At 43.7% G+C, this 12,551-nt stretch overlaps 1 protein-coding gene across 3 annotated transcripts in view; it reads right to left on the bottom strand.

Moving 5' to 3' along the window:
• Positions 1-12,551, bottom strand: part of PRKN (parkin RBR E3 ubiquitin protein ligase) — a 1,163,425-nt gene that overhangs the window by 790,365 nt on the left and 360,509 nt on the right. For all 3 annotated transcript variants that reach the window (XM_074368037.1, XM_074368038.1, XM_074368036.1), the window contains exon 3: positions 2,011-2,239. In XM_074368037.1, the coding sequence (XP_074224138.1) occupies positions 2,011-2,239 (229 nt within the window). The remainder of the gene's footprint in view (positions 1-2,010; positions 2,240-12,551) is intronic.

Genomic DNA, 12,551 nt, shown 5'->3' with positions numbered 1-12,551 from the left:
ACGACATTCAACCACTGGCAAAAAATTGCTGAGAAGAACATATTCTCTAATAATTGTGATGTATCTATAGTATGTAGCCAGGACTCAAGTCTTAAAAGCAGTTTAATTTATTTTTAACTGACTTTAATTCTTAGAATTTTAGGTTCACAGCAAAACTGAGCCAAAAATACAGAGTCCTTCCCCACCACACACCAGCCTGCCCCACTAGCAACATCCCTCACCAGAGCAGGGCACTTGTTCCAACCAACAAACCTACACTGACACATGGTTATGACCCTCACACTAGGGTTCACCTTTGCTGTTTTATATTCTAAGGGTTTTATAATGACTGTAGCCACCACAGTATCACACAGAATAGCTCCTCTGTCCTAAACACCCTCTGTACTGACTATTCAGCCCTGTAAACTCCTAGCAACCGCTGGTATTTTTGCTGTCTCCGTAGCTGCCTCCTTCCCAGAATGCCGTGTGGTTGGACTCACACAGCGTGCGGGCTCCTCAGCGTGACTCTTCCACGCAGGAGCCTGCGTTTGCGTTTCCTCCATCGTTTCCTCCATGGCCGGATAACGTATCTCTTTTTAGCACTATTGTCTGGACACAGCAGTTTACCTATTCACCTATTGAAGAACATCTTGCTTGCTACCAAATTTTGGCAATTATGAATAAAGCTGCTGCAAATACCTGTGTGCAGATCACTGTGTGGATGTACATTTCCAACTCATTCGAATAAACACCAGAAAGCACAATTGCTGGATTGTTCGGTGAGAGGGTGTTTAGTTTAGTGAGAAACTGTCAAACTTTCTTCCAAAGTGGCTGCACCATTTTCCACTCCCACCAGCAAGAATGAGCGCTGACATCTTCCACATCCCAGCCAACGGTTGCTGTCGTCAGTGATTTGGATTTTAGCCATTCTAATAGGTGTGTAGTAGTATCTCTTTTTTTTTTTTTTATTTGTAAATCCCTAATGACATAGGATACTGAACATCTGTTCATTTGGTCCTTTGCCATCCTTACATCTTCTTCAGTGAGGTGTCTATTCAGGTCTTTTGTCTATTTTTACAGGTTGTTTATTTAAAAACAGCTGTTTTGTTCCTACTTTTTCACTTGTCCCTGGAAAATCTCCTTTTTATATCTTTTTTTTTAATCTCATCCATAATTTTTTAAATTAATTAAACTTTTATTCAGTAATTTTAGCAGGAGGCCTCCATCGTGCTGGTTCTAGAATTCTCTGACACCGTGAAGGTCACACTAGCCCAGGACTGTCTGTGTCTTCTCTTATTGTATATGGAAGAGAACCAAACTTCCACCTTGTAAAGTCATTGTCGTTATTTTGTGTTTTCTGTCACACAGAAACAATACTGCTCTACCTTTGACTATTCCGACTGGAGAATAAAAGACTAAGGGAAATACACTAATATTGTCAAAATAGTGAAGGGATCGCCTCTCTTGCCAAAGAAAAACATTTTTGAAACGGACTGTAGCAAAGAAAGAATTCTTCCACACAAAGGATATTTTTACTGACACTGTTATTTGTTTCCTAGAACCAGCAAGTCACTAAATCCCTTTGAAGTTCTCTTTCTCCTTTTAAAATTTCTCTATATTATCAGAAACATAATCAACCAAAACATATTTTCTAAGAAAATAAGAAAAAGAAAGAAAGAAAGAAAGGCGAAAGTTGAGAGGCACATAGATGTACCTTAATCACATATTTTGACCCTAGTCACATATCACATGACTCCATCACCCCACCGCCTCCAAAAAAAAAAAAAAACCACCCAAAATATAACCACCATGGCCCAGGCACCTTCCCCACCTCTCATGCTCATTCTTCACATGAAAACCCTGTTTCATTGTACTTATTAAATGTGTCACCTCAGATTTTACACTCAAGCACTCTCCTTCCAATGAGCTAGAACTTGTCACGCGCTAAACACACACACACACTGACCATTCTCCCCGAGACTTCACCACACAAAACACTTTACTAGCCGCAGACAGAGTCATCACAGTTACCTGGCCTTCCAGCTGGTGGGGCACCGTCCTCGTTGTCGTCCTTCAGAATAACAGCCAGGCCCACCGAGTCAGTGGGGAGGACGGAGCTGCTGAGGTCCACGCGAGTCAAGCTCTCAGAGCCCCCCGCAGCATATCGTGGGCTGTCCCCTCCAGCTGTGCCCCTTTCTTGGCCGTTTCTCTGCGGTCTCAACACCATGTGAACGATGCTCTGCTGATCCAGGTCACAGCTCTGTGTGAGAGTGAAACAAAAACACAGAAAGAGCAAGCACTGAGATGCCCGGCGTGGCTGCACTTGTCTTCAGTTCTGCACTGGGCAGAAGAGTCTACAATCCGACTCTGTCTGATGTCTGCATGCAGTCATGGAACATGGAGGACAGTGGCCAGGACAGGCGCCCTCACCCTGCAGCAGGGCCCAGCACTTACACACATGCGTGTTACACAGGAACGCTGAACTGGGCCCGGCAACTGAGATGTGGGGCTGGATGGCGCACACCAGCAGAAGAGAACCTAAGTCATACTCACAGGGACATGAGCTCTAACGGGAAAGCAGCATGCATCACACTGATTATGTAAGCACGCTGAAAAGTAATATGCTTTTAAAACTGATTTACCCAGAAAGTATACATCCTTATAATTAACAATTTTAAATAGTGGCACTTAATTCTGATTTAAAAAGCAAAGAGAGTTGGTTATTACCAATTATGAGGCATTTTTCTCTAGAATTTGTAATAAACAGGTTTACAGAAGACCCACATACACCCCCGAGGTCATCAGCAATCACACTGCCAGGCCAGTGAAGCCAGAGGAGAGGGTACCAATGCCACCCCAGGATCGTTCATTGTTCCGTCCAGCCTCAGACTTAAAGCCAGTGGACATCTATAAAAATGTGCTGCATCTGTCTATCAATGCGTATGAACAGGAGACTTTAACATGTAGTAGAATTAAAGTTAGACATCGGATCTTTGGTAGGACACAAACTAGACACCTAAAATCAAGTCCCACTTCCCCCTCTTCCTGGGTCCCTGCCCCGGACCTCTGTCACATTAACATGCTTTCTCCTCCTGCTGCCTGTCCCTGGGCTTCCCAGCCCTTCCAGAACTGCTCCTGCTCAGCAGTGGTCACTCGGTGTCACTCTCTGTCCCCTCAGCCTGCCCCGACCTGACTTTCCTATTTCTGTCAAAGCACCACCATCCCCCATATCATCCAAGTGTCAAGCCTCCCCCACCCTCCTAGACCTCTGGCTATTCTCCTATATTCTCTAAGGGCTTCGACAGAGTCACAGCTTGGACCCTCCTCCCTGCTGTTACACCCAGCAAGGTGCCAGGCGTAACTGATTCTGACTCAGAAATGCTCTTCATATCTTCAGGTCCTTCACTTCCCAGCTGTCACCGCTCCATTCCAGGCTTTCATCACTACGAGAGTTTGTGCTGACTCCCTCACCTCCGGGCCCTCCCTGCATCCACTGTGTACTAGCATTTATGCTTCGTGCTGCATAATCTTTCTAAAGTCTCTTACTGTTATTTGTTACATATAATCTTACTGCTTACTATCTTTTCAAGTGCTTTTAGACTTTTCTCCTTTCTAGACCAACTGTCACGATTTTTACCTTCTTTCTCTCTCTTTCATTGTATATATGGTAGATTATATTATTCAAAAATATTCACTCAGTAAGCCACAAAGAAAGAAAAATACCATGATATCACTCATATGTGGAATCTAAAAAATAAATAAATAAAAGAAAAAAGAGGACACTAACTCATCTACAAAACAGAAACAGACTCACAGACGCAGTAAACAATCTTATGATTACAGGGGGATGGGGGTGGGAAGAGATAAATTTGGGAGTTTGAGATTTATAAAAGTTAACCACTATATATAAAAAAAGATAAAAAAACAAATTTCTTCTGTGTTGCACAGGGAACTATATTCAATATCTGGTAATAACCTTTAATGAAAAAGAATATGAAAACAAATATATGTATGTATATGTATGATTAAAACATGATGCTGTACACCAGAAACTGACACGTTGTAACTAACTACACTTCAATTAAAAAAAAAATCACTCTCATCTCCCTGCTGCCCCTGATTTGGGGCCCAGCCATGCAATCAGCTTCAGCTAACAGGACATGAGGAGACATGACTGAACCAGGCCCTAAGGTTCATCTGCACCGCTGCCCCGGCCGTCAGCGGAGCACCCCTGGAAGTGTCCTTCTCTCAGCTGACACACGGCATAGACTCGAGCCCAAGCCCCAGAGAGGACCAAGCACAGCCCCACCCGCAGCTCGAGCAGAGCCTTCTAGCCCATTACAGGCTGGGGCTGCAGACCCCCAGCTGACCTGAAAATGCATGAGAAAGAGACACTTGCTAACGTACTAATGTACGGCACTGAGATTTTTGTGGTTGTTCCTTAAGCAGTAATCACTAACAACACTCTATTTTCCATTCTAATCAGACGAATAGACTTTCTACCATCATTTATCGTCGCCTCAGAGTTCAGCCCTCTAGGGACTGCACATAGCCTTTAGCCTAAGTCACATCAAACAAACCAGCGTCAAGATCTGGGCTCACCCAAGAGTGAGCACGTGAGGACGCGAGCTTTGCGGTAAGGAGAAACAGCTGAGAACCCGCATCCTGCCGCTTCGTGAGGCTTTCGCCCGTACTGTGCTCTTTTCTAGGAAGCTCAACAATTCAGTCAGATAAAATTCCCCTCTCCACGTTCAGCACTTATGTGCTTCATATGGTCCCTCCAGAAAAAAGTAATGCCTTTCTCTCTCATCAGAATCCCAGTAACTTTTGCCTGCCAGAGTGTGAGTGTTGGTGTCTGTATCTGATCTTCCAACTTAATTTAGGAACCCTTGAGAGCAGCGACTGGGTCATACTTCTCTTTCTATTTACCAGAATGCCTCTCACAGCACTTTGAACCTAGTAAATGTAGAAAATACATCTGTGAATTGAAAAGATAAGTGACTGAAAGGAAATAAGAATGAATGAATGAACAAGTACATAGCTATAAAAGCAATACCTAAAGTGCTCCTTGGGGAACCAGAAGACTGTGGAAGAGAGACTATGGAATTTAAAGCCAAACAGACAGAGCTTATCACCTGTGTGATTTTTGGCAAATTATTTTCCCTCCATAAGCTTCAGTTTTTACATCTGTCTTCAGCAATAATATTATCAACTTTAACAAACGCTCTGAAGACGTAAGGAAATACACACAGTGCAGACCCAGTCTGCGGTGATAATTCAACACACAGTTGTTAGAATCACTATCATCATTTACAAGTTTTGAAAACAAAAGAGGACGGGTACTTATCTTGTACATCAACAAAGCCCCAGAATCCTACTTGGCTGTTCCACTCACACAATCCTATTTGAAAATGTACAAAGAAGGTGGAATAAGCAGAATCTGTAAACGTGACAGTTACTCTGGTAACTTTCCAGCTTTCTGTAAACTAAAAATTGATACCAAAAATCCTTATATGCTCAGATGCCAGGAAACACATGAAAAACCTGAGCAAATTCTCAGAGGCTGCTAAAATTTGACAAATATGGAAGAAATCCAAAAACTGAGCTTTTCCTTTCAAATCCAGACTTTTGTACTGTTCAGAGTAGAGCTGCAAAGGGGAATAGGAAGACCCCGAGCAGATTTCAGTAGTTACAGTGATATTTATAGACCATATTTCCCTCCGTCTCCATCCATGGTTCAGAGACCATTAATTGCTTAATTCTCTGACGTTCTCGTAGAAAATGGTGTTGGTCTCGGAAGCAGTCCCTTTACCAGATGGTGCAACTGCGCCATCACTCTGGTTCAGTTCAAAGCCACGTTAATAACACGTCCCATGAACAATAAGTTGGATGAAGTTTAGTTGTCTAGCCATTCTATACTCCAAAATAATATTTCAATCTCTTGGTATATAAATAACCCCTTAGCTTTAGGAGGTCATTTTCACTGGAAGAAAGCAGAGTTCTCCAACATGATTTTAAGCTTCTTCAGGGTAAAAACAATGCCTTATTTATCTTTGTTTCCATGACGTGGCTGCTGAGAGGAAGCGAGTGGGACAGGCAGAGGAGGGCAAGTCTGTTGGAGCCATGGTGAAGAGCGGGTTTGGAAGCTGCAATGCATCCACTCCAGGGACAAAGGGATGATTAGGAGAAGAGCCAGGTGTGTTAAAAAGCAGAGAAGACAGCCACTGGGACTGAGACAGCCTGGAGGTGGCAGGCGGAAGTTTGGGGGGGTCTGGTAAAAAGCAAAACTGAACAGGACGACCAGCACGACGAGACAATGACGGTAAGAACCAATGCCTCTCACGGAAGCATCGGTCAAATCATGCCAAGTACAGAGAAGAGGGCAAGGGTGGCTTGGCGACAAGGCTGGCGGCCCCCAAAGTCTGGTGCAGCGGCGGCTGTTTCTAAGTGGCTGCCTCCGGATGCCAGAGCCCCGAGAAGGCAGCACTTGCCACATGGGGCTGCGCCGAGTCTGTATGTGTTTTCCTTCGTCGCGACACAGTTCCACCTTCCAGAAAAGATACTGAATCTTCCTAATGTTGCATCTACAGTATCTACTAAAGTGACCTGGTCACAGGACACACTCCACTTGGGTTTGTTGAATGGCTGAATGATCCTGTGAAGCACAGGCCTGTTACTGCTGCCATTTCAGAGGCGAGGCAACATTTCAGGGGTTTTAGTGAGCTCCCCGAACGTCACACGTAATTAGGAAATGAAAGAGTCAGCTCTGAAGCCCATGTTCTAAGGCTAATTAATGCTCATTCAAGGATGCCACTCCAGACTTTTCCACCTCTGAGTTCATGACACAAGGCTACATGTTGGACAGACCTCCAGTGAGTTTATTTACATTCATCAGTGTACTTACTTACTGTACTGGTTTCTGTGGTCTTTAAACTAGACCAGGCTACCTTCACTATCTTCAGTATTTTTCACTCATTTTAGTTCTCCCCAAGTCTGACAAACTCCTTTTGATCATACATTGTGGTTAGAACTAAAATTGTTTCAGTCAGAAGGTTGTCATATTTCCTATCGTGTCCTAACTTTATATTTTAAGGACTGAAAATCTCGGATTTTCATTTAAATTTTTATTAGCACACAGTTTTTTCCCCCAGAAAAACAATAATATAATTAGCCAAGAATTATCAGATAAAATACTTCCTAATTCCATAGTGAATGATGTTATCAGATTTTAATTTTAAAAATTATTGGCATGAAGGAGCTCAGACAGTTCTGAAGAAACACTTTTTAACACAGTAACACAGCTTAAATTTTCTTTTCTTTTCTTTCTTTTTTTTTTTTTCTGGTTGTTAAAAATTCAGACTGTTCATTATTTGTTTCTTCTAAAAGGAACTTCTGACAGATGTCTGTGTCAGCCCAGCAGGGTTCTTAATAATACATTTCCTATGTCAAAGAAAGACAAAATAGCACTTACTTAGGAAGGTATTCAAAGGTGTTTTAAAATGTACCGGTTAAGAAATGTTTCGTATGGTTATTGCTAAAAATGAGATACTGTAGTTAAAAACAACTTGAGCTTAGGATGTTCAGTGAGTCAAAGTAACCAAAAGGGAACTGTTCCCCCGACTTCCTTCTCTTACACACGCGTTCCCCTCTGTAGTTGAAAATGGACACTAAATGCCAATTCATAGTAACTGGTTGAGAATAAAAACTGTTTCTTCAACTTGATCTTTTGTTTTAAAAAAGAGAGTCTTTTAAAAGACAGATACTTTGTGATTCGTGCTTTGAATTTATTTCACATTTCTTATGGCTAGTTTTCATTATAATCAAAGATATTAAGTGACACAGAGATACTGAAAGGCCCTCTCTGGTTGCCAAAGGCCAAGTAACACAATTACTGGGAAAGGTCAATTAGCCCCACGCTAATTAGCCAGTGTGGGTCTGAACCATGTCACCCTCCACGTCCCTCCCACCGCAGGCCTGGGACTCCTTCACTGCTCATTAGGACCTGCACAGAAGGAGCTCGGCTTGGGGGGCGGAGGAGAGACAAAGCAAGGATCAATAGACTTTGCTGCGCGTCAGCCAGGCAGCTGGTGATTTACTGTGAGGAGGTTAGTGCTGTTGTGCAGGTGCGCTCTGGGATTCCATTCATCCGTGCCCGCCCCTCCCTACATACAAAAGATAACAGGTAATCAGTCCTCTGCCCATTAAAACCAAGGTAAACTTACGTTTTACATCACAAGCTTTGCAAGAAATGCCCCACCAGTGTCATTTCTCTAAATTTTATTTTATTACTAGTTATGATACATTATTATAAATAATTAAAAATATTTATGGATTTTGTTCAACAGAATTAAATTCACTTTTTACAAGTCATTGTAAAGATTTATAGACTTCCTGGTGGGGGGCGGTGTCGAGGGTAACAAACATACATGACAAAAATGGGAACCTTGAATGGTGACCATAATTACGTCCTTCCCCTAAGGTGTTTCACCTCCAAACAATTCAGCTCTAAGGAGAAAAACATGAAGGAGCCAACCCGTCATCCCAGACTGCCATCTCACGCTCCACCTCTGTCTCTCACTGTGCTCTCAGTTTCCCCAGCTCCGCAAGAACACCTGTATCACCAAAGGGACTGTGCTGCAGTATGCGGAAAAGAGGTCTTGTAGCACGGGAGCCATTTCCAAAAACAAACAACAAAATGAAAAACAACAAGTAAGCTGAAAAAAAGAAAACCCTGTAAGGGTACAAATATTTTTAGACCCTGTTTGAGGGCCCGTTCCTTGCGAGGTCCCAAAAATCAGCTGCCACTGTTCTGCTCCCTCTTTCTGTTTCTGGTTTTCTTCTCTTCGTCGCTCTGATAACTCCACTTTCTCAAAGGATGTGACGGTCCAGGGATGATCTCCACTCCCCTTCCCTTCCTTGTCTTTCTCCAACCACTCCCCAAGTCCTCCCTCTTCCTTCCCTTTTACCCCCCTCTCTCTCCTGCTGCATTTTTAATCCACAGTTTCTCTTGGGTGAACACACAGGTACGTGCCCCTCTCCCTGTCCATTCAGAACTAAAAAGAACCAGATGTGCCCCGGGCTTGGGTACAGCCCAGTGCTGGTCACTGTGGAACTAGGAACTAACCAGCTCGGCACAGGGGGACACCTCGATGGCTTCAAGGTTGCCATAGCCCGCTGGAATAGAGTAAGTTTATTTTATTTCATGTTTTTAAAACAAACTATTAGACAACAAAGGAAATGCTTATCTGGAATCAGTGGAAAGCCGGAGTGGTATTTCTGAATTACCGACTACTTTAAATTAGATCACTCCCCTCAAAACACAAACACACACACAAAACTCAAGAAAAACAAACCAAAAATCTCTCTCAAGAGAAGCCGCAGACATTTCCTCATCCAGTCACACACCTAACACAGGGCTGTAAGAAAAGAGATGAGTGTAGACTTCCAAGGGGAGAAATATAATCAGGAACAACTTACTCTTAAATATTAAAAGTTTCCCCCGAAATTAAGAAGATGCCACGCTGCCACGTAAGACAATGTAGCCGAGCACCCTCGTCCTCACCGGGGCTCATTCAGTAAATCCCAGGCCTTGCGTGTCCCTTGGGCCCTGGCTGGAGCTTGAGTGAGTCCACAGGGGGAAGAAAACATTTAGTCGGGCTCTCCAAGGCTAGGGAGAAATGAGAGCTGACAGGCATTCCTACTTATTTACTTAAACAACTGACACAGAGAGAGAGAGTGGCACACCTTGGCTGTAAATTCCTTGTTTCCAGCCTCAAGTGTAAGTTTTAGATATAAATACAACACACGGTTGTTCGTGTCAGCGCCTGTTTCATAATCCGGGTATCTTACGTCGTGTGCAACAAGTCTTTTACTCAGGATCCATGAAACACGAGGCCGCTACCCTCTTCCACACTGTCCGCTAAGCAGAGGCCTGCTCGAGCGGCCCTCCAGACGCTGGCTGGTAGGAGGGCATTGAAAGTCTGTGCAGATGGGGACATACTTCAAAACTCCTGTCAGCTGACTACAAGAAAGGACAAATGGTATTTATTCATTCCCTCTGTTTCAGCAGTTGCTTTTAACTAATTCTTTCTTGTAATCATTTAATCGAGAGAAACAATGTGTTAAGGTCAAAAGGCCATTGGAAGTACACGCCTGAGGGCCACAGCTTTTTCAGGTGAGTGCGATGCTGCTCCAGGGGCTGCAGTCACCTGCAGGCAAATGGGACAGGTGTCTGTGCGATAACAGATACATACCATCTTTGACAAAAATACTTTTCTGAATTTTTCTAACAGAACTTATCTATGAATAATTTCCTTTATAATTGTTGACTGGGTTTTTTGTTGTTTTTTTTTTTTAACATTTTCATAGTATAAATGTTCTCAGCATGTAAGGAGAGAACAAAAGCTCAGCAGAGGCCCATTCAGCCTTCCCCTGGGATAAATCAATTGAGGAAACTTACCCAAATCCACCGTGGATATTAAAACCTTGAGGGCTATGAGAAAACGCCTCGAAGACTGGAGCCAGCATTTTGTGTTCCTTTCTAATAAAAGCTAATGAAAACCCACACCTGACAGATCAGGTCATAGATTTAAAGATAACACATTGTACTTACAGCTATGTTACTCAAGACACTTTCTCCGCTCTGGGAGAGAGAGAGGAAAGGCAAGAGGGGAGTCCGTGGATGAGTGAGTTTCTGAGGGAATCTGGACTCACCATCTCAACAGATCAAGACAAAGGCAAGACTGCAGGAAGCCTGGGCCCAGCATAGCGCCTTGATTTAAAAGAAGACACTAACCTCTCTTCCATGTTAGTTTTCTTGCAACCAAAGGAAGTCTGGTGGGTTGAACAGTGTCTGCCTAAAAACCCATGTCCATCAAGAACCTCAGAATACAAACTTATTTTGGAAGGAGGGTCTTTGTAGATGTAACTAGTGAAGGATCTCAAGAGGACATCACCCTGGCTTTAGGGCCCACCCTAAATCCAATAACTGGTGTCTTCATAAGATGAAGAGAGGACACGAAGACATGCAGACGAAAACTTCACGTGAAAATGGACGCAGAGATTGAAGTGATGTGCCACCAGCCAGGGGATGCTAAGAGCCACCAGCAGCTGGAGGTGCAAGGAAAGGCTCTTCCCTAGAGACTCCAGAGGAAGCACGACCTTGCCGACACCTTGATTTCAAACTTCTGACCTCCAGAACTCTGAGTGACAGACGATAAACATGTGTTTTAGGTCACCATGTTCGTGATCCTTGGTTATAACTCCCCTAGGAAACTCATAAATGAGGAAAAGGGATTCTGGACAAAGGGACCAGGTTGTGCAAAATTACAGTTGAGAGACCTAAGGAAGAAGAAAAGCCGGAATTCTCTATGGCTGGGAGCAGGATACCTTCATGCAGAGTCAGATACATGTGGGGCTGCCCAGCAGGGATCCCAATTTGGCACCCCATGAAGCCAGTAACCCCTACGTATTTTTTTCAACATTTATTTAGAGGAGACTCTGAGGTCCTTAAGGGGTAGCAGGAGAGCTGCTGGTAGCAGCCCCCTCCACAAACCTTCTCATCCGCGATTCGTTCTGATTAGGGGACGTGCACCTGCCCTACCCAGGATCACTAAGTTTATGCCTCCTATCCCGATGTGATGATAGCTCTCCTTCAATCATCAGAGTCTCCCAGGCTGAAATGCAAATCATATGGTCACCCTACTCAGGGCTGCCTGTTCATGGCACAGAGTAAATGCTCAAAAGTAAATTTTGAAGGACATAACAAAATAATCATAATGGAAATGGTATCCACCATTTTATGAATTATCTACATGCTAGGCACTGTTCTCAGTAGTTTTTCATTTCGCTCTGCACAATGTCATGACGACAGCATACTATTAATATCCTCATTTTATAGATGGGGTAACTGAAACACAGAGACATTAAATTGTCAAAGGTCATATGTAACTACTAAAGTGGCCGAGCCAGAATGATAATGAATATTTGTGTGACAAAACATCAACTGTTCACAGATCCCTGTCACCAATACATTTAACTTGGCCTAATACTTTCACCAACCCTTTCTCTAGGATTTTAACAAAGTCACTTAGAGTTCAGGAAGACTAAATGAATTAGCCAAGATTACACAGAAGTTTCTAAGCAGGTGGGCTTCTATCCAGATCAAAATCTGCATAAAAATCACCAGAGGTGCCAAGGAAAAGAACAGATTTTCACATCTCACCCTGGACCCACAGAATTCGAATCTGCAGGGGTGAGTCCTGGCAATCTGCGCGTTGAATCACCTCCTCCTGAGGTTCAGCATGCAGTCAAGTTGAGAATCTCCACCAAGGTCCAGGGCTGGACTGGCGTTTGACCCCTGGTCTCTGAGTCCCAGCCTTTCTTCACCCACATAGAACCCTCCATTCTGGGCACACAGGCAGCCTGTACTCAAGACTTGCACCGTCCTCAGCCTCTGCCCCAGTGGCCACTAGGTGTCCCCGAGAGCCATGGGACAAGACAAGGATGCCCCAACCCATGCAGGCGGAGGGGTCCCAAGGAGTGTAAAAGAACAACGGATGCTCTCTGTGCTC

This window comes from Camelus bactrianus, chromosome 8 (assembly GCF_048773025.1).
Source record: "Camelus bactrianus isolate YW-2024 breed Bactrian camel chromosome 8, ASM4877302v1, whole genome shotgun sequence".
NCBI classification, from domain to species: Eukaryota; Metazoa; Chordata; class Mammalia; order Artiodactyla; family Camelidae; genus Camelus; species Camelus bactrianus.
This window is presented reverse-complemented; position numbering and strand designations above follow the sequence as displayed.